Below are 23048 nucleotides of genomic sequence, written 5' to 3'. Positions count from 1 at the left end.
TAGAACAGAACTAAACCTGGACTAGAACAGAACTAAACCTGGACTAGAAGATAACTAAACCTGGACTAGAAGAGAACTAAACCTGGACTAGAAGAGAACTAAACCTGGACTAGAAGAGAACTAAACCTGGACTAGAACAGAACTAAACCTGGACTAGAACAGAACTAAACCTGGACTAGAACAGAACTAAACCTGGACTAGAAGAGAACTAAACCTGAACTAGAACAGAACTAAACCTGGACTAGAAGAGAACTAAACCTGGACTAGAACAGAACTAAACCTGGACTAGAAGAGAACTAAACCTGAACTAGAACAGAACTAAACCTGAACTAGAAGAGAACTAAACCTGGACTAGAACAGAACTAAACCTGGACTAGAACAGAACTAAACCTGGACTAGAAGAGAACTAAACCTGGACTAGAACAGAACTAAACCTGGACTAGAAGAGAACTAAACCTGGACTAGAACAGAACTAAACCTGGACTAGAACAGAACTAAACCTGGACTAGAAGAGAACTAAACCTGGACTAGAAGAGAACTAAACCTGGACTAGAAGAGAACTAAACCTGGACTAGAACAGAACTAAACCTGGACTAGAAGAGAACTAAACCTGGACTAGAACAGAACTAAACCTGGACTAGAACAGAACTAAACCTGGACTAGAACAGAACTAAACCTGGACTAGAACAGAACTAAACCTGGACTAGAAGATAACTAAACCTGGACTAGAACAGAACTAAACCTGGACTAGAAGAGAACTAAACCTGGACTAGAAGAGAACTAAACCTGGACTAGAAGAGAACTAAACCTGGACTAGAACAGAACTAAACCTGGACTAGAAGATAACTAAACCTGGACTAGAACAGAACTAAACCTGGACTAGAAGAGAACTAAACCTGGACTAGAAGAGAACTAAACCTGGACTAGAAGAGAACTAAACCTGGACTAGAAGAGGACTAGAAGAGAACTAAACCTGGACTAGAAGAGAACTAAACCTGGACTAGAACAGAACTAAACCTGGACTAGAACAGAACTAAACCTGGACTAGAAGAGAACTAAACCTGGACTAGAAGAGGACTAGAAGAGAACTAAACCTGGACTAGAAGAGAACTAAACCTGGACTAGAACAGAACTAAACCTGGACTAGAACAGAACTAAACCTGGACTAGAAGAGAACTAAACCTGAACTAGAACAGAACTAAACCTGGACTAGAAGAGAACTAAACCTGGACTAGAACAGAACTAAACCTGGACTGGAACAGAACTAAACCTGGACTAGAACAGAACTAAACCTGGACTAGAAGAGAACTAAACCTGGACTAGAACAGAACTAAACCTGGACTAGAACAGAACTAAACCTGAACTAGAACAGAACTAAACCTGGACTAGAACAGAACTAAACCTGGACTAGAACAGAACTAAACCTGGACTAGAAGAGAACTAAACCTGGACTAGAAGAGAACTAAACCTGGACTAGAACAGAACTAAACCTGGACTAGAACAGAACTAAACCTGGACTAGAACAGAACTAAACCTGGACTAGAACAGAACTAAACCTGGACTAGAAGAGAACTAAACCTGGACTAGAACAGAACTAAACCTGGACTAGAACAGAACTAAACCTGAACTAGAACAGAACTAAACCTGGACTAGAACAGAACTAAACCTGGACTAGAACAGAACTAAACCTGGACTAGAAGAGAACTAAACCTGGACTAGAAGAGAACTAAACCTGGACTAGAACAGAACTAAACCTGGACTAGAAGAGAACTAAACCTGGACTAGAACAGAACTAAACCTGGACTAGAAGAGAACTAAACCTGGACTAGAACAGAACTAAACCTGGACTAGAACAGAACTAAACCTGGACTAGAACAGAACTAAACCTGGACTAGAACAGAACTAACGAGCGAATGGATCGAGTGTAATTGGACGACATAATTCATATTTGGACGTCCGTCTTTGTGACAGAAAAACCAAATTGAACATAATTGTGCCGAGTTAACAGCCTCTAACTTCAGTCACTTATTTCACTGACACATCTAATTACTACATTCTGTCTTTTGGTGGAAACAGCTTTTTCCTCCTGCGTCGACGTGTTTCCAAACGGGTGATTGACACGAGCTGTTAAGGTACAGATCCATTGATGATAACAAAGCGATGTAATCCCTCGACCTCGACCCACTTTCATCTAAAAGCCACAAAACACTCACGAGAGGCAATTGTTAAAAAAGACAATCAGATTAGGCCTTTTAGAGTTAATATTATTGTGAGTCACTTCATGATTTGATGATTATTAACTATTGCCACCACAAAAAACAGAAAACAACAGTGGAATTCTACTTTTATTCATATTGTCACAGCTAAAGTACCGTATTTTCCTCACTATAAGGCGCACTTAAAAGCCTTCAACGTCCTCAAAAACCGTCCGTGCGCTTAATAATCCGGTGCGTTTGACATATGGATTATTTCTGGTCGTGTTTACTGACCTTGAAGTGATTTTGTGTGGTACACGGTGAATAAAGAAGACACAAGAGACTCAGATGAACGTCTAGAAGCATGTTTAAGGTACTCCGGAAGTCCCAGAAGTCCCAACAACATGCATGCAAAGCATTCTGGGAACAGTAGTCTACCGCTACACACGGCGTTCGCATAATCCATAATAGACCATTTATTGATGGTGCGCTTTATAATCCCGTGCGCCTTTTCGTGCACAAAATACGGTAATGGTAATTCAACAGTCGGCCACATAAAAGAGCACTTTACATTTAGGTTTACTTTTTGGGAGCTTAAAAGCAAATGAGGTACTTTTGCTTCCAATTATACTGTTTTTTGCTCTCGTGCATATTGTGACCTGTTTAATCACGATTATTATTTAGCTTAGGACCTTTTTGTCCTGAAACGCCAGACTATAATGAGCCATAATTCAAGCTCATTTACTACAGTGTTTTGTCCTAAAAAAAAGGAAAATGCACAATTCAACTTCTTATTAATTGTAGCTAAAAATGTGACAGTTGACAGACAATTAATTACTTTTTGTTTTTTTTAATCTACACAATAAAAATGCTGGTACTTTGTGGTCATTTACTTACACATTTACATACATACTACATACATTACACGGACAATGGACTTTTCTAAGGCAACGACAGCATCAACAGGAGAAACGAATGAACATCAAATGCATCGGTGTATGTTTAATTCAACAGCATTGCTCATTTCTTTTTTTACAATACAGCTTTGTCTTGTCAAATAATGATATAATGCAAATGATGTGTCTCTCTCTCCTCTGTAATTGCCTCCATCTGATTCCCGCCATTTTCTGTCCACTCTGTCCCAGAACAATCGCACGGTCATGAAGACGTGCAGCTAATGTATAATTCATAACACAAACATGCAGTATAATGTCTACTCTTTTGTTTCTTCGTGTTCTGAGAGAGTCGTCCAGTAACTACCTGAAGGATGGGAAAGATTCAAGGTTAATTTGACCTTTTCAAACTTTTCTACCGACGACAAACGAAGACAAACAACAGGAAAACAATTGTTCATGTGAAACTTCTTCTGTATTTTTACTTTTACAAATGAAAGGATAAAAATGCAGAACACATTTTTCATTATGGAACGTTTTCCGGTAAAAATAAGGCATTTTAAGTGTAAAAAAATCGCCAAAACTGTAAATTTAAACATGGAAATGTGGGAACTTGACAGCGCCAGGTTTAAATGATTCGCCTCGTGTTAGATAGAATAGTACATATGAGGTACAAGGCTGTGTCCAGGTTGTGTAGACATTTATTTTTTACTTACTTTAAAATGAAAAATCAAGTTTAGAAATGAAATGAGAAAATCCTTCTGTGAATTCCATCAAAAGTACAAATAAGTTTGCTGCTGGGACACAGACAGTATTCACAGGCTGCATGAATAACAAATATAAAGTTTATTCTAAGGTTGATTGGATTTGTACATTTTTTAGACACTTGGTGAGATTTATGCAAAACAATTGGCAAATAGGAGAGTTTAACGTTACACAGTGTAGCTTTAAAACAACCAGCACTGAAAGTGTCTCTAAAGAAAAAGTCTGTGGCATCAGAGACAGTGATGGGACTTTGAAAATGTATTTAGTTCATTTAAATAAATAAAAAAGAACATGTATTTAATTACAGAATGCAGCGTATTGTATTCTGAATATACTTTCACACCGTGTTGCGTTATTTCGTAGAGTAAAAACACAACACAAGATTAAAACAGACTAGAGCTGGGTTGAAAAAAATCGATTTTCAGATTTTTAATCGATTCGCATATTAATGACCGATTATCGATTCGTACGTCCAAAGATCGATTTTTTTTTTTTTTATTAAAAAAAAATATGCTCAACGTTTACATTTTATACTTCCAGTTTCAGTACTGGCAGTGTGTGAGCAGTTTTAAAATAAAAATGCTTTTGGTAGCAACTGCTTTTGGGTGAATTATTTTCAAGCATAATAATAATGCACTGGTTAGTGTCCCAGTAGAATCCACTGTTGCAGATGTCGTCACCTCAATGATGTCCTCCATTTATTGTCCTGAATTATCTTTCTTGAAGGTAGATTGACCCTTAACCTCTTCATCAGTCTTCCATCAGTAACTACCAATACTTGTAAGATTTGCTGTTTAATATTGATATAATACTAGTTTGAATATGTTGCTTCTCTACACAGTCATGAAGTGAAGGAAACGGTTCAAATACATTTTTCATTTTTAATAACATTAACCCCCGGATCGAATCGAAATCAGATCGAATCGGAAATCAGATCGAAATCGGAGCGAATCGGAAATCAGATCGAAATCGGAGCGAATCGGATTGAATCTGAGAAAATCGGAAAAAAAATATTTTGAAAGGTAAAAATCGGAATCGAATCGAATCTTGAAATTTGAATCGAAACCCAGCTCTAAAACAGACACATACTCGCACTTTAACAACTGCGTTTTCCATTTTCTCACTGATTCCGCGACGTTTGAAGCTTAAATCGTCTCCTCAAACACTGATGTATTCCTCTTTTTTACAGTGACTGTACCGGAATACAGCTACTCTAAATACGTAAGCAAACATATTCCGTTACTTCCCAACTCTGGTGCTCAGAGCCAAGTAACAGAACTCTTCATTGATTCGTTTGAAGGCGGCGGAACAGGTTTTTTTGGTCTCTAATCCTAAACGCAGCAGTGAGAAATCCTCCGGAGGTCAGACAAGCATGACCTGCGGCACAGTGTCATCCAATCAGAGCTAAGCCGAGCAAACGCACACACGGGAGGATTGTAACTTTAGGTGACATGGAAAAAGAAGAGGATTACAGTGAAAAGGTGACGCTCTTTCATGTTCTAAAATCATTCCCTATTTTGTCACAATCTTGTCCACGAAATAAAATGGCCTTTTATCCCATTATGTCATCTGAATATATTCGTGTTCCTCTTCCAGTACTGTACGCTGGAAGGAGATGCTAGGAAATTGCCATCGCTGCTTATATAACGGTGTATTTTCTTCCTTTAATCTCAACTATTAACACTTTGAAGCTACATCTTTCCCGTAGCGAAAGGCCTTGAATGCGTGGTAATCCTCAGCACCGCCGCACAGAGGTGTCCTTCAGGCAGAAACTGGTTTTCTATTTATTCTAGGATTAAAAATGCAGACTGTACAGTATGATAAGCGTGACGAAAGAAAGCAGCCTGGGGAACTCTCCAGAGCCATAACACAATGAACAGAGATGTGTGTTTGTGTGTGTGCGGAGCTGCTGACTCACAGGACGAGCTCCGGCGTCAGTGTGTACAGAGCATGGATGTATGGTACAGAGGGATTATTCTATATCAGGCATGTCCAAACTAGGGCCCGGGGGCCAAATGCGGCCCTCAGACCAATTTTTGTTGGCCCTCCAGCTTCCTGCTATGTTGGCCCAAACAACAAAAACTAGTACTTTTTGCTGTGACAGTGAGAAAATTCAGGCATATTGATGTTATACCAACCTAATATTAATGTTCCAGGTCTAATTAAAGGCGTGGAGACTCATTGCAATTACGTAAAATGCAGAATTTCGAATGATTCACTTTGTCATTCCACAAATTCGACATTGTCAAGTTGTTTGTGGCCCTCTGCCCCGTTTAAGTTTCAAAATGCGGCCCTTGGTGAAAAAAGTTTGGACACCCCTGTTCTATATGAAGGAAAGTGGTTTCTGCTTTCACCGGGAGTACATCCAGTATACGTGCTAATACTGGTACTACTGCGCTACGTGCTACGTGTTCAAAGTAGTTGTTTTTGAGCTACATTTTCAAATCCCAGGGTGCAGAACCACTTTGAAACGCTTCTGTTCCACAGTTTATGGAGTGAAACTATGGAACAAATTTAAAAAACAAACACAAGCATTTTATTATTTGCAAGATACAGAGAAGAGGAACAAAAGAGCCACTAAGAAGAAGAAGAAGTCTTTAATCATCTTTATTAGGCCCGAGCCCCAGCAGGGCGGAGGGCCTATTGCTCCTGCAATGCTGCCTAAGGCACCGTTGCAACTGTCTGACCAAACATGCGGGCTGCGCCCGCATGTTTGGTACCCCATCGCCCCTGGCAAGTACAGTGAACTAGCCCATGCCGAAGGCATGGATCATGCATACTTACTCCTGCTATGACAGAAATAGTCATAGCAGGAGCGCAAAGCTCCAAAAACCCTCCTGGCACCGTCCTGAACGCGAGAGTCCATGCCGCAGGCATGGGCCATGCTTGTATCTGCTCAAATCAATGGAAGTCTATGGGGAGTGGGCGGGGCATCCCGACGGAATAGGGAGTGACGAGCGCGTAAGCGCTCGTAATGATGATTCCTCCCCATGGCGGCATCGGGAAGGCTTAGAGCTTTCAAACGATGTATAATTTGTTGTTATAGTGGAAACGGCTATATTGTTTTTGCTAAAAATATTATTATTTTTATTATTCTTCTTTCTTCTGCTCTTTGAGCTCTAATTTGACCCCCTGAACATGCTCAAAAACTCACCAAACTTTGCCCAAAATTCAGAATCGGCGAAAAATTTGATTTTTTCTGGGCCATTTTCTTTTTCCTTCTCTGTTCAGGAAGGGTGTCTCTATCCCTTATGTGTCTGGCCTCTCGGAAAAACTGCAGAGAATTTTTAGACAACACGAAGTCCCTGTTTATTTTAAACCAGGAAACACTTTAAGACAAAAACTGGTCCACCCTAAGGACAAGTTGCCGACTCAAAAACAGAGCAATGTAGTTTATTCGATCCAATGCAGTGAAGAAAGTTGTAAAGAACGTTACATAGGTGAGACGAAACAGCCTCTACACAAGAGGCTCTATCAGCACAGAAGAAATACAAGTTCAGGACCACAGAGTGCCGTGCATCTCCACCTTGAAGCCTCTAATCACTCGTTTGAAGACGGTGATGTGAAGGTTTTAAGCAGGGAGAAAAGATGGTTTGAAAGAGGAGTCAAGGAAGCTATTTTTGTTAAAAAAGAAAGACCTTCTTTAAACAGAAATGGAGGGCTTAGGTTTAATCTTCCTGTTATTTATAATGGGTTACTGAACCCCTGGAAAGGTAGAGGACATTCAGATGCTAATCAGGTACTCAGGGTGGTTGAGCCAGGGTCTCACAAAGACAAAGAGGTTTCTAATAGCCCATTAAGATTCTGAATAGGCTAGCTCGGTAGATACAAGGGGGGAGTTTCTGTTGAAACAAACAACTCTTTCTACTTCAGGAAGGCTCCTCCCAATGGGCGGGTCTTACCACAGAACAGTATTAATATCGGAGTTCTCGACCTAAATTCTGTTATTGACAATGACTCTTGGATGAGAGTCGAAACGTCTATTTTTTCAAACTGAGTCCAGATGACTACAACTGAAGCTTTTTCTACTATGGAACACGCCTGGACGAATGAGGGATTACACCGACATATTTCCAAATCCTTGAAATGTTCACATTTACGCTTCACACTTCAACAAACTCCTAGTGCGTTTGGCCCACCGATCTCAAAATCGGTGTACGTCCTCTAGACAAGTGGGGCATCTAAAGTTATTCAAATTTTATGGATAACATTTACGGTCTCTGTGCAGCTGAGCCGCAAACTTTTCGCAGAATTTGGACTATTTGGCCTTCAGAGTGGCCTATAAACAAGAGTTTTTCCAAATTACATGACATTTTGCACACAATTCTCATTTGCCATCCCCAAATTAAAAGTATGGGAGCCAAAGTCATATTTGGTAAAGCGTAGCCGTAGCGATGACAGAAACATCCCATGTTATCCCTATGGGGAAACCGTAAAATCTCTAAAATGACCACATTTTTACACTTCACACTTTAACAAACTCCTCCTAGGGCGATCACCCGATCAAGTTCATATTTGGGGAAAATAATCTACACAAGCGGAGCATCAAAAGTTATCCATATTTTTATTCCAAGTGTCACGGTCTCTGTGCGCTGGAGCTGCACATTTGACCGACATTTGTGTTCATCAATGTGTCGCTGTCTTAGTTCTTAGACAATTGCGTTAGCGCCATCTCTGTAAAATGCAGAGAGCAGAGTCGGAAGGCCGGCGGCCCGCGAGGGCCGTTGGATGCCGCTTGCGGCTTTAATATTATTATTGTATTTTCTACAGTTCTCTTTGAATTGTCTGACAAAAAATAATATTAATCGAGGCATTTACTGTACTATTCTCCACACTATTGATAATGGGATTCACTCCTGGTTTAATGGGCTTATTCAATAATCAATAATTAAATAAATAAATACATTATTATACCTGATGAATTGTGTGACGCAGATGTATGTTGGGCGTATTTACTTGAGGCAAGATTCAAAATGTTGCTCCCTTTCCAACAAATGGAATGTGTATAATGTATTTTAAAACATTTTGTATGTTCAAAATAAATATTATCAAATTAAAAGTATATACACTATTACGTAGAAGTAAAAAATATATAACATTGAATAATAACATTGAACATTGAGTCAAGTGGAGCCAGTCCAAAGTCTGAGGAAAATTAATTACTATTATTATTACTGTCATTATTACGTCATTATTATTATTATAATCACCATTATTATCATTATTAGGCCCGAGCGCCACAAGCTGGCGAGAGGCCTATTAATCTCGTAAGGCCGTGCGAAGCACAGCTGCAAAAGTGCGCACGTAGTGCGCACGAAATCGAGCGCGAAGCGCTCGCCCACTTCAAAACACTCACTAACGCACTCCTTCACTCACGCACGCCCCGTGCATACTAATTAGTAGTAGGAAAATGGAACTTTACCGTTGTAAACGGGCGAAGCCCGTGCAAAAGTACGCACTAAACGAGCACTTTAAATTGGGATGACGACCCCATATAAAGCACTCATTTGCGCTAAGTAGCTCACGAATACGTTCCCCATCTCTTGCATGTTCCGTGCATATAAGCATGTAACGCAAAAATTGAACATTATTACTGTATAGAGGGCCAAAAACACAAAGTGGGCGGAGCCCACTCAAAATTAACGAAAGTACCCGTCAGTGACCAGGGACCCACACCATGAGGTAGGAAAGCGCGAGCGCTTTCCGAAAATGTATAGTTCATGATATTTGAAAAATGGGAAACATTGTTTTCGCATCGGAATATTATTCTTTCTGTCTTCTTCTTCTTCTTCTTCTTCTCGGGACCAACCCCCCTATTTTTCACCCAGTGAACATTGACGAAAAGTCACAAAAATTAGCACACCTCTAAAAATCGTGCCTCTCTACATTCTGGCTATTTCCTTTTTCTAAAATTAAAAAAATTGGCGCGTCAGCGCCCCCAAATGTACCAAAAATGCATTGAGAGATGGGAAATGACCCCAAAAAAATCTGATCGTAGAATCATGAAATTTGGCGTAGAGGTAGATGGTGACAAGAGAAGTAAAAAATATTATTACGGCAACGCCGTCCGCCCAACCAAATGTCGGCCATATTGCTTCAAAAATGGCTAAACATGACTTCGGAGTTTTTCCAAACGTCGTACTTTTACGAACTCCTCCCAGGGCGGTGGCCCTAAAAAGCTGAAATTTGGTGAAAATGCTACTGAGGAGTGGGACATGAAAAGTTATCCAAATTACATTGATACCTCTCACGGTCTCTGTGCGGCGAAGCCGCAAACTGTAGCAAGAATTTCAGAAATCTCCCAAATTTAACATTTCTGCCGTTTGCGCAGATAAAGTCCGAATTGCGTCAAATTAGAATCAGTTGTTAAACTCTTTGCCCTAAACCTACTTGAAGTGAAATAAATTAATTTGGAGCCACAGCGCCCCCTACAGATTTTATATGGAGGTTAAATATTTAGTTTTGCGAAATTATATGAAATTTGACACACAACTCAATTTTGGCCCCATCAAAAAAGTCAATGAGAGCCATGTCATAATTGTTATGCTTTGCCGTAACGATGACCGAAACCTTCCATGTTATTCCAATGGGGAAATCGCCAGAACATGTTTACACTTTAGACTTTCACGAATTCCTCTTACACTCCCGCACATTTTGCCAAGAATTCAAAATAAAATTGCATTTTGATGGTAAAACAAAGGGGAGAAGATGTGACAGCGTCACAGATTCAGCAGTAGATGTAATAAAAGGACAATTGGACCCTCCTCTTGCGGCGTGGCGGTGGCGTGGCGAGGGCCGATCATTGCCGCTTGCGGCTATATTTATTATTATCATTATTAGTATTAGTATTATTAGCTCCACTGACGCACATTGGAGTTGTCAGTATTTCTTTACATAAATATGACTAAATTTGAACTTTCTTGAATATATTTAGTTATTAGGACAAGAAAAAATAATAATAACAATATTACACTGTCTAAAAATTATATTCTATTGTATTAAAAGGACCGTTTTAAGTATCATTGTATCAAAATCGAGTTTATTATTGTAACAACACTACCACATTTTCGACTATTATTCACAAATATATTATATAAAATCATACATTTGCAAGGAACGTCTTACAAAAGATTTCTATAACAAATAATTTCATTCCAGAAAACACGTTACCCTTTGTGGCTAGGTGTTTTTTATTTTTATTTTTATTTAGTTAATTTGATAGTATTTCTGTTTCTGTAATGTCTTTGTGATTTGAATGCATTTGTCCTGCCGTGTGAAGCACTTTGAACAGCCTTGAGTATGAAATGTGCTCCACAAATAAACTCATTTCATTCCAGTTCTTTGTTGACGACACTATATTAAGCGTCCATGTGAAGTAAAACTACACTGAACAGAAGCAGCACCTTTTCCCCGGCGAGCCCTGTCGATCCTTTAAATATCCACACATTCAGCTTGTGGCATTTCCCTCATTGTCCTGCTTCTCTCTCGCTCTTTCTCTTTCCCTTCTTTCCATTTACCGCCGGCAGCTGCAGCCGGGGCCGAGCCAAACTCCCAATGTCCCGGACGAGCCACAGAGCCAAACCCCCAATGCCCCGGACGAGCCACAGAGCCAAACCCCCAATGTCCCGGACGAGCCACAGAGCCAAACCCCCAATGCCCCGGACGACCCACAGAGCCAAACCCCCGATGTCCCGGACGAGCCACAGAGCCAAACCCCCAATGTCCCGGACGAGCCACAGAGCCAAACCCCCAATGCCCCGGACGAGCCACAGAGCCAAACCCCCAATGCCCCGGACGAGCCACAGAGCCAAACCCCCAATGTCCCGGACGAGCCACAGAGCCAAACCCCCGATGTCCCGGACGACCCACAGAGCCAAACCCCCAATGCCCCGGACGAGCCACAGAGCCAAACCCCCAATGCCCCGGACGAGCCACAGAGCCAAACCCTCAATATCCCGGACGAGCCAGAGAGCCAAACCCCCAATGCCCCGGACGAGCCACAGAGCCAAACCCTCAATATCCCGGACGAGCCAGAGAGCCAAACCCCCAATGCCCCGGACGAGCCACAGAGCCAAACCCCCAATATCCCGGACGAGCCAGAGAGCCAAACCCCCAATGCCCCGGACGAGCCACAGAGCCAAACCCCCAATGCCCAGGGCGAGCCACAGTCCACAGTCCCAAGAGTCAATGCAACAGTTTAAAGAGCGATGGCGCCGCGATTTTGGAGGAAATACAAAAAGAGAGTGCACAGGTTTAAAAAGTGTGATTGTGTTCAGCGTGCGCCGTGTGAATAACTCCAGCAGCATTCACGTTTGAGAAGAGACAGATAAATGACACTCAGAACATCTTTGTAGAAGTCTAAATAAGAGTTACGACAAGATGTTCCAATAAAAAGATATGACATGAGGAAATCATAAAAACTGAGTGTCTGTATCACACCCTTAGAATGTATATTGTTCTGAACAAAAGGTACTGAATAAGACACCTTCAGTTTTTATTAAATGTATTTATTTTGCTTTGCGGAGTGGACAGATAAGTACACACAATCTACACATACATTTCTACTATATTACTACAACTATTACTTCTGCTGCAGCTATTTCAACACATTTTCAGGCAAATATAAAAAGTCTAATTGTTCAAATTAAAAATGCCTATTACAACTAATACTGTTTCTACTATTACCACTCGTCGATATACGTTATACTATAGCACATGTTTAAGGTACACTTTATTGTCACACTACCTACATTCCCCGGTACCTATGTTCCCCGGTACCTATGTTCCCCGGTACCTAGGTTCCCCGGTACCTATGTTCCCCGGTGCCTATGTTCCCCGGTACCTATGTTCCCCGGTACCTATGTTCCCCGGTACCTATGTTCCCCGGTACCTAGGTTCCCCGGTACCTATGTTCCCCGGTGCCTATGTTCCCCGGTACCTATGTTCCCCGGTACCTAGGTTCCCCGGTACCTAGGTTCCCCGGTACCTATGTTCCCCGGTGCCTATGTTCCCCGGGACCTATGTTCCCCGGGACCTATGTTCCCCGGTACCTATGTTCCCCGGTACCTATGTTCCCCGGGACCTATGTTCCCCGGTGCCTAGGTTCCCTGGGACCTATATTCCCCAGTACCTATGTTCCCCAGTACCTATGTTCCCCAGTACCTATGTTCCCCAGTACCTATGTTCCCTAGTACCTATGTTCCCCAGTACCTATGTTCCCCAGTACCTATGTTCCCCAGTACCTATGTTCCCCGGGACCTATGTTCCCCGGGACCTATGTTCCCCAGTACCTATGTTCCCCAGTACCTACACTAGACCGCACAGGAGTTTATGGAAACACAACTACTTATACAGAAGAGTAGGTGTATTTGAATGAGATGTTAGAGATGTACAAGTCAGATTCAATTCACGCTTCACTCCAAACACTTCTGTAACTCACTCCATGTTTCCTTCTTGCTGTTGTCCCAGTTCAATCTAAATTAAATAATTTAGCAAAATGACCCCATTCATCGACCAAAGGATTACAGCCTTCATAGAAACAATGCCATACAGAAGGTGAGCAAATACTCGACTCCTTTAAAAGCCAGTGTTGCCTGCGATGGATTTGGCACTTTCTGAACACACGTCGTGAAGAAGACGTGATTGATCCGTTTGCATTGGCGTCTCAAAGTGGCCTTGACGTGAGCAGAGGAAACGTGAGACATTTCAGACCTGTTTACTGCAATAATTATAACCTTGACAGTCATAAAGACTTGAGTTAATAATGAAATAGTCAATGATCATCTTTTAATGGTTCAGTATGAGAAGACTTCACGATTAATGTTTGATGATTTTTTAATTTGTCTTAATATATCCACTGAGTAAACTCATTCTCAATCAGAATAAAAGTGAATCGGACACTGAGATCAATCAAAATGAGGGAGATTCCAAAGCAGAAGAAGAAGAAGAAGAAGAAGAAGAAGAAGAAGAAGAAGAAGAGCAGCGCAAGAAGAAGAAGAAGAAGAAGAGCGCAAGAAGAAGAAGAAGAGCGCAAGAAGAAGAAGAAGAAGAAGAGCACAAGAAGAAGAAGAAGAAGAAGAAGAAGAAGAAGAAGAAGAAGAAGAAGAAGAGCACAAGAAGAAGAAGAAGAGCACAAGAAGAAGAAGATGAAGAAGAAGAAGAAGAAGAGCACAAGAAGAAGAAGAGCGCAAGAAGAAGAAGAAGAAGAAGAAGAGCACAAGAAGAAGATGAAGAAGAAGAAGAAGAAGAAGAGCGCAAGAAGAAAAAGAAGAAGAAGAGCGCAAGAAGAAGAAGAAGAGCGCAAGAAGAAGAAGAGCGCAAGAAGAAGAAGAAGAGCGCAAGAAGAAGAGCACAAGAAGAAGAAGAAGAAGAAGAGCACAAGAAGAAGAAGAGCACAAGAAGAAGAAGAAGAAGAAGAAGAAGAAGAAGAAGGGCACAAGAAGAAGAAGGAGTAGAAGAAGGAGAAGAAGAAGAAGAAGAGCGCAAGAAGAAGAAGAAGAAGAAGAAGAGCGCAAGAAGAAGAAGAGCAGCACAAGAAGAAGAAGAAGAAGAAGAAGAAGAAGAGCACAAGAAGAAGAGGAGCCCAAGAAGAAGAAGAAGAAGAAGAAGAAGAAGAAGAAGGGCACAAGAAGAAGAAGGAGTAGAAGAAGGAGAAGAAGAAGAAGAAGAAGCAAACAGCATCTTCATAAGTCGTAAGACAGAAGTCACTCCAAAAACTTAGTAACTGTGCTTTCTTCTTTCTGCATTTGTGCATTCCAATGTACACAATCCTGCTAAAAATAAGAATCAGTCGCCCACTCACTAAGACACTGAGGCGCCAACAACCGATTAATCGACTAAACCGACAACGAGCCTGTAGATCACATTCGATGTCTTGCGCACCGAGTCATCTAACGGTTTTTCCATATGCAACAGACGAGGGCTGAACGAAACGCTTCGCACGCAGAACGTCCCCAAACCCCTTCAGCACGGTCACTTCCACCGTGTTCCGCCCCTGACGAGGTCCGAAACCGCTTCAGCACGGTCACTTCCACCGTGTTCCACCTGACGGGGTCCGAAACCCCTTCAGCACGGTCACTTCCACCGTGTTCCACCTGACGGGGTCCGAAACCGCTTCAGCACGGTCACTTCCACCGTGTTCCGCCTCTGACAAGGTCCGAAACCCCTTCAGCACGGTCACTTCCACCGTGTTCCACCTGACGGGGTCCGAAACCCCTTCAGCACGGTCACTTCCACCGTGTTCCGCTCCTGATGAGGTTCGAAACCCCTTCAGCACGGTCACTTCCACCGTGTTCCGCTCCTGACAAGGTCCGAAACCCCTTCAGCACGGTCGCTTCCACCGTGTTCCGCTCCTGACAAGGTCCGAAACCCCTTCAGCACGGTCACTTCCACCGTGTTCCACCTGACGGGGTCCGAAACCCCTTCAGCACGGTCACTTCCACCGTGTTCCGCTCCTGACAAGGTCCGAAACCCCTTTAGCACGGTCACTTCCACCGTGTTCCGCTCCTGATGAGGTTCGAAACCCCTTCAGCACGGTCACTTCCACCGTGTTCCGCTCCTGACAAGGTCCGAAACCCCTTCAGCACGGTCGCTTCCACCGTGTTCCGCTCCTGACAAGGTCCGAAACCCCTTCAGCACGGTCACTTCCACCGTGTTCCGCCTCTGACGAGGTCCGAAACCCCTTCAGCACGGTCACTTCCACCGTGTTCCGCTCCTGACAAGGTCCGAAACCCCTTCAGCACGGTCACTTCCACCGTGTTCCGCCTCTGACGAGGTCCGAAACCCCTTCAGCACGGTCACTTCCACCGTGTTCCGCCTCTGACGAGGTCCGAAACCCCTTCAGCACGGTCACTTCCACCGTGTTCCGCCTCTGACGAGGTCCGAAACCCCTTCAGCACGGTCACTTCCACCGTGTTCCGCCTCTGACGAGGTCCGAAACCCCTTCAGCACGGTCACTTCCACCGTGTTCCGCCTCTGACGAGGTCCGAAACCCCTTCAGCACGGTCACTTCCACCGTGTTCCGCCTCTGACGAGGTCCGAAACCCCTTCAGCACGGTCACTTCCACCGTGTTCCGCTCCTGACAAGGTCCGAAACCCCTTCAGCACGGTCGCTTCCACCGTGTTCCGCCTCTGACGAGGTCCGAAACCCCTTCAGCACGGTCACTTCCACCGTGTTCCGCACCTGACGAGGTCGCGGGCAGAACATTACGCTTTTCCGGGACATAATCGGCGGCCGTGGCTGGACACTAAGAACGACGCAGGGCCAATTTCCAACGCAATCACGGAACATACACCGCGTTATAAATGAAAGCCACGGTATTTTCAGCGTGTCTGCGTCGAGAGCTGATAGTGACAAACGAGGTAGTGAAGTATGGATATAATGTATGTGATGTACGTGGATCTAAGGGAGGCAAATGTACAATACCCTTTTCCCGTTTCCCAGTACTTTGGTCTTCTATTATCCTGTCTGTTCCCTCAGCATCCTTCTACCCACAAACGCACTTTCCCTCCTCTGTTCACGTCCAAACCGTCTTGATCTGCTCTCGATCTGGATTCAAACGCCGTCGCTCTGGTTTTACCACGTCTAAACCTTTAGTCGAACGTCCACCTCGAGCGTTTTACTGTCAGCACATCTCTGAGTCACCGCTAAACCCCGAAAACGAGAGGCTTCACAGTTTTACAGTGAACTTGAGCAGTAAACAATGGTAAATATCTGGGCCTTAAAATAATGTATTAATGCTGTCAATATGTTTAGCTCAAAGATAGCAGCAGCAGCAAGGGGAGAAAGCAGAACAAAGACTGCGATTTGGCTCGATTTACTGTAAATGTGCATTTGCAACTGGTCAAGAGTCCAGAACCTCCTGTTTCCATGGATATGTTAGAGCTTTGCCTATCGCCACAGTCCAAATGACAGGTTAGTCCTTGTCGGTGGGATATATATACACAACAACATGTATAATATCGCAATCGTTGTCTTAGAGGTGTGCAAAATTAAAATAAATTGAAACTTGAACTTCGACCAAGACATTTACCGAGACATTTTAGCACATTCCCGACGCACTGTGAAAATATCGTCCGAATTAAGTTGTAATAACCGTTGCGAACACGATGATAAACTCGCAGTATTGAGTAATCGACCTTGTATGATGTAATGAAACCGTGGTAAAGAGCGCACCGAGCAGCCGGGCCATTACCTGTCGCAGCGTCTTGAGCATCTCCGTGGCCTCGTCATGTTTTCCCTGCTTGGCCAAGAGCATCATCTCCTGGATCATCCCGATGCGCCGCTGGTACGGAGGCGGCGGGCTCCCAGTTCGGTTCAGCCGGTCGCCCGACTTTAGCATCAGCGAGGCCAGAATGTCGCTCCCGCGCTCCTTGGTGGGGGTCCTTTTCCAGCTGTGTTGAGGACTGGGCCCCGCTGAATCTTGTCCTTTGGTCTGCTTGGCCCCCATAGCGCCCTCTTACTGTGAGCTGTGATAACGAGAGGCCCCGACGCAGCGAGCGGCGTCTATAAATGTTTCAGGTGCTTTGGTCATGACAAAGTCGGCGGGCGGCAAATCATCACACCAGCTTTTGGGAAATGTCTGGTTTCAAACACCACAGTCCGAGTCTCTTACAGCAAAAGGACATGACAGTGGAGGGTGGGAAGGGTCCACAGCGAGGGTCTCCTGGAAAAGAGCAAAGCCAGACAAAAGATTCAGATGGTTAAAGTATCTACAACTAGTCACGAAATCCGAATCCCTCGTGATTATGGCCTCAAGGTAAAAGAATTGTAGCTATTTTCCCTTTCAAAGTGCCTTTCCGGGACTTCAAAGCATAAAAGTGCTAAAATGGTGCAAAGGATCATGGTCAATGACAATTAACAATCGATATCTCAATATTTTGGTTATTGGTGCAGCCTTGACCACAGCTGATTCACATTTCAAAATATGTATTGTCATTTTTTCCCCCTTCTTCCAGACGTTATATTGAAAAAAATGCACAAAGTTTAATTTCGATCATGTCTGAATTTCAGTTCTTTATTGTGACTTTTCCGTTCATACGTTCCAGTGACCTTGACTGGCCAGCTAAAACGACAAGCTTTCACCACAAAAAGACGTGTAGCATCAAAACAAACATGGCGGAGTACGAGGGACGGGGGAAAAACATGGAAAATGGAAGGAAAAAAACACAACAGCAGCAGCAGCGGACTGAAAGACGTCTCAATCTCATACAGAGGATGTCAGTCTGGAACGTGAAATGCCCCGTGATCTGTGAAGAGAGCACCAGGCTTATAAAACACGTCCATATGTCTTTGCTTTTGCTTCAGTCGAGATAAGAGAGGTGAGAAAGGCCCTACAGTCTGCAGAGTAGACGCGACGAGTGATGTTTACGCCGGTATCCATGGCGAGGTGCACTTGTGTGTCCGGCGACGAACTGGAGGAACATTTTGCTGTGATAGTTTAGGCTTTAATCGACTGCCGTTTAAAGTGCGGCGCTTTGTTGCCCAAACGGGCGGCGGGTTGCTATCACAACTAATTACACCCACTCAAAACAATATGATGAGCTCTGATGAGCGGCTTTATCCAGTAACAAGCAGGGTGATGGTTCTCTGTTCCAAATGAAGACAAAACCAGGACTAGACTGGGCTTAAACCAGGACTAGACTGGGCTTAAACCAGGACTAGACTGGGCTTAAACCAGGACTAGACTGGGCTTAAACCTGGACTAGACTGGGCTTAAACCAGGACTAGACTGGGCTTAAACCAGGACTAGACTGGGCTTAAACCTGGACTAGACTGGGCTTAAACCAGGACTAGACTGGGCTTAAACCAGGACTAGACTGGGCTTAAACCAGGACTAGACTGGGCTTAAACCAGGACTAGACTGGGCATAAACCAGGACTAGACTGGGCATAAACCAGGACTAGACTGGGCTTAAACCTGGACTAGACTGGGCTTAAACCAGGACTAGACTGGGCTTAAACCAGGACTAGACTGGGCATAAACCAGGACTAGACTGGGCTTAAACCAGGACTAGACTGGGCTTAAACCAGGACTAGACTGGGCATAAACCAGGACTAGACTGGGCTTAAACCAGGACTAGACTGGGCTTAAACCAGGACTAGACTGGGCATAAACCAGGACTAGACTGGGCATAAACCAGGACTAGACTGGTCTTAAACCAGTACAAGAGTGAACGCAGCCCAAGTGTGGACTGGGAGGTTCTTTAGCTTGTTTCCTTAAAGTGCCTATGACAGGTTTTTATAATTTTCTAATTTTGACTTTATTTGTTGTATTTGTACCTGTTGTACATATAGATTATGATTTTACACCAATCAAGCAAGTATTTGTGGAGAAAAGTTGAAACATTTTGAGAAAATTACAGGAAGTGACATCACATTAGGTACATACATTCCAGACAACGTTTATGCCTAAATTACACATAATAAAACTACTGTTTTGACATTCTAAACATGATTCTCCACAATAAAGTTGCTCTCATTTATTTCAATTTGTCAAATAAAAACAATTGTCACGTTAGATAAGTTTTTTGTTTGCTTTATCTGCTGGGTAATTTCTTAGTGTGATGTCATCAGTTTCAAGCGATTCTGGAATATTTATTTTTTATAATTTTTAGCTAAATTTGAAATATACAAAACTTAACCGCATTTTGGTTCAATAAGTCGCTCGACCGTCAGAGGCACTTTAAGGTTTACCATTACGTGTTCTGGGACCGCTCCGTCTCTCAAAAATACGTATGTAATAATAATAATTGTAATTATAATAATAATTATCATAATAATTTAAATAAAAATAATAATTTCTAAAATTACTATAATAATAATAAATAAAATACATTTTTAAAAAGGGCTAGGCAGGATCATTGAGAACTCAGCATAAGTAAAACATAAGATTAGCAGGGAAGCAGTTTGGTAGCGTCAACTTTGTGTCGTTTGTATGTTACCTCTTCTATGTGTTCACTTGTGTTATGTGTGAATAAACTGAATAAAAAAGTAAAAAACTGCTATGCCAAATGTCAAGAAAAGTTTGAGCTAAATACAGGGCCGTGGGCAAAGATGAGGGGCAGCACTTCATCCTAAAATGAGGCTCACAAAGCAACTCCAACACACAAGAGTCAATCCAAACACAAAAGTTGATTTTTACATAACACGTCTCTAAGAAACTGAGGAATACTCAATACAGATTCTGATCATTCTGCCATTTTCAAGCACAAACAACAGCACTCTCCATTTGTTACCACGTGGTCCTCTGACAAAGCTCAAGATCGTTCTAAAACTGTTCAGGAAAGGTCAAATATTTAGTTATTTTCCATCGACACACGCGCCAATGAGTATTAAGTATCGATTGCAACCCGATTTCCAATACTTTTGACAACCCAAGTACCTTTAATAAAAGTCTCTTGAATAGAAGTTTGAGATGAGGTCAACAAAAAACAAACATCCCATAACCTTCTATCTGAATTACACACTTTACAATCCCTTCACCCGTGATTTACATAGTTTAATGGCAATAACTCCTCACCTTATGTCCTCATCTGGCCCCGGACGCTGCACACAACTCTCCTCATCTTCTTTGTTTACTCGGTGATGGGGCAGGTGCTCTGTGTGGGCGGAGCTACGGCGCGCACGAGCGCAGGTGCCGAGCGTGTCCCGTTCCGAACTGCGCCTCCGACACCGAAGTGCGCCACGACCACCACGAAGCGGGACGCGCCGACTCTCCCCGCGGCTCCTGTCGCTCAAGTGGGGGACAGGTCCGTGGACGGCGCCCGCGGCAGCATGGCCCCCGCGGCGGAGACCGGGGACGTTGTCCTCGGCCCAAAATGGCCCTCCTATCCCGCAGCGGCCGCCCTATCCCGCAGCGGCCGCCCTATCCCGCAGCGGCCGCCCTCCTATCCCGCGCGCAACTTCTGAATCTTCGCGTCCCCTCAAATCAGCCGCCTCTCCGCGTTCATCCGCAGCGTAATCCGCGCGCGTGGAAAGCGACGTGTTGTTGAGGACGCGGTGTGGGTTTGCGGCAGGGCATGGCAATGTTTACGTCTCCAGTGTAGAGGGAAAGCAGCTGCTGCTGCTGCTGCTGCTGCTGCTGCTGCTGCTGCTGCTGCTGCTGCTGCTGCTGCTGCTGCTGCTGCTGCTGCTGCTGCTGCTGCTGCTGCTGCTGCTGCTGCTGCTGCTGCTGCTGCTGCTGCTGCTGCTGCTGCTGCTGCTGCTGCTTCATGCAAAAGGCATCATCAGGTCGTGTGAATCCAGAGATCAGGACGTTCCTCCACGGCGCGTCATCGCGTTTCAGGCGCGTAAAACGTGCCAAAAAACAGGTCCGAGAGCAGATGCGCGGCGGCGGCGGCGGCGGAGGAGAGAGTGTCCTGGAGACTGGAGCTGCTGAGATGAGACTGAAGCTGCTGCTGATGCTGTGTGAATGAGAGAGAGGGAGAGAGAGGGAGGGAGGGAGAGAGAGGAAGAGAGGGAGGGAGGGAGAGAGAGGAAGAGAGGGAGCGAGAGAGGGAGGAGCAGGCAAGAGGGAGGAAAGCAACTTTACACAGAGAACATGTACTTGAGTATTAAAGGAGCTTGAGCATAATAATGCTGTGGTGGAAGAAGTATTATCACAGTATTATGCAACTTTTTAGCCACAAATTAAACTAAAAAAGGGTTTAAAATCACTTTTTGAAAAAAAAAAAAACATTTTGGATGGTTTGACAGCACTAAAATGTATTTCAAAGTGTTCTGTGAGTAAATTTGCATCTTCACATCTCCTCCTCTTTGTTTCCATGGAAATGTTTCTTTAGCTTTAATATTCCACAGTATTTGCCATTTGCATGGAGAATGTTCAGAAGTGTGGTTTTTATTCTTCATTTCCATGGAACTTCCAGAAAGTTACAAACACAAGCATAAAAATGTTAATAAAATGATGGCACTAAAAAGTATTGAAGTACCTGTTTGAAAATGCACTTTAAGAGTAAAAATATAAGAAAAGTCATCGGGATTAAAAAATTGCTGATTTTTTTGTTGAACTGAATCGATTTAAAAAAAATTCTAGCTGTTTTTGTTTGTATATTTTTGTTTGCTGTTTGTTTGTGACCAAAAAAATACTTTGTCCTTTTTAGTACAGATCCTGCTCTCAAACGTAGGGTTAGGGTTAAAGTTAAAAAGTACGTAAAAATGTTAACTATAAATACCCAAAAATTCCACGGAGTAGAAGTGGCTTAGGGTTGGCACCAGCAGGAGGTTTATTCATGTTTCAGAATCAGAATCAGAAAAGGTTTATTGTCAATGTCAATGAACAGAATTCACAAACATAGAAAGTTGCTTTGGTGATTCAGTGCAACATAAAACAATGAACAATGATAAGACAATATAAGTCAAAAAGAAACAACAAATTAAAATATGCTTAATATGTACACAAATGTACAGTTGAATTGACATATGTAGAGCAGGAAGTGCAGTGAGTGGTTAAAGTGACAGAAACTGTTCTTGTGACGGGAGGTTCTGGTCCTGATGGACCGTAGCCTCCTGCCTGAGGGGAGTGGCCTCCTGCCTGAGGGGAGTGGCCTCCTGCCTGAGGGGAGTGGCTCAAATAGTCCATGTCCAGGGTGAGAAGGGTCGGCTGTGATTCGACCTGCACGTCCCAGAGCCCTGGAGACGTACAGGTCCTGCAGAGATGGAAGTCTGCAGCCGATCACCTTCTCAGCAGAGGCACAATGCGCTGTAGTCTCTGTTTGTCCCTGGCTGTGGCTCCAGCGTACCACATGGGGATGGAGGAGGTGATGGAGGAGGTGAGGATGGACTCAATGATGGCCGTGTAGAACTGCACCATCATCTGCACTGTCAGGTTGGCTTTCCTCAGCTGCTGCAGGAAGTACATCCTCTGCTGGGCCTTCTTAATGAGGGAGCAGATGGTGAGCTCCCACTTGAGGTCCTGGGTGATGGGTCCTGACTCTGGCACCAGCAGGAGGCCGGTCCATGTCATGGGACATAATAATGATCGTGACAGGGCTACTACCTGCTCGGTGTCATGGCAATTGAAGAGTTTAATGCCATTCTATGGAACAGTCCAAAGCAATAACATCTCCATGGAGACAAGCATCCACTTGCAAACATTTAGTGCACCTTTAATGTGAAGTTAATTCTTCCAATTATGATTTAATTAAACTGCAGTAGAGTAAACCCATTAAAGCTGAGCATGTCTCAGGACTTGATGTCG

General features: G+C 43.6%; 1 protein-coding gene across 1 annotated transcript in view; it reads right to left on the bottom strand.

The window, feature by feature from the left end:
- Nucleotides 1-20530, bottom strand: part of lrrc75a (leucine rich repeat containing 75A) — a 100810-nt gene extending 80280 nt beyond the window's left edge. Inside the window, exons 1-2 of the mRNA XM_072455538.1 lie at nucleotides 20373-20530; nucleotides 17047-17517 (exon numbers count right to left, since the gene is read on the bottom strand). Coding sequence (XP_072311639.1) covers nucleotides 17047-17301 — 255 coding nt within the window. The 5' untranslated portion in view covers nucleotides 17302-17517; nucleotides 20373-20530. The remainder of the gene's footprint in view (nucleotides 1-17046; nucleotides 17518-20372) is intronic.
- Between the last annotated feature and the right edge of the window lie 2518 nt (nucleotides 20531-23048).

The sequence above is a fragment of the Eucyclogobius newberryi genome, unplaced genomic scaffold (assembly GCF_026437365.1).
Source record: "Eucyclogobius newberryi isolate DKJ021-1_F unplaced genomic scaffold, fEucNew1.0.hap1 SCAF_10, whole genome shotgun sequence".
Taxonomy (NCBI): Eukaryota; Metazoa; Chordata; class Actinopteri; order Gobiiformes; family Gobiidae; genus Eucyclogobius; species Eucyclogobius newberryi.
Note: the sequence above shows the minus strand (reverse complement) of the source record. Positions and strands in the feature narration are given on the sequence as shown.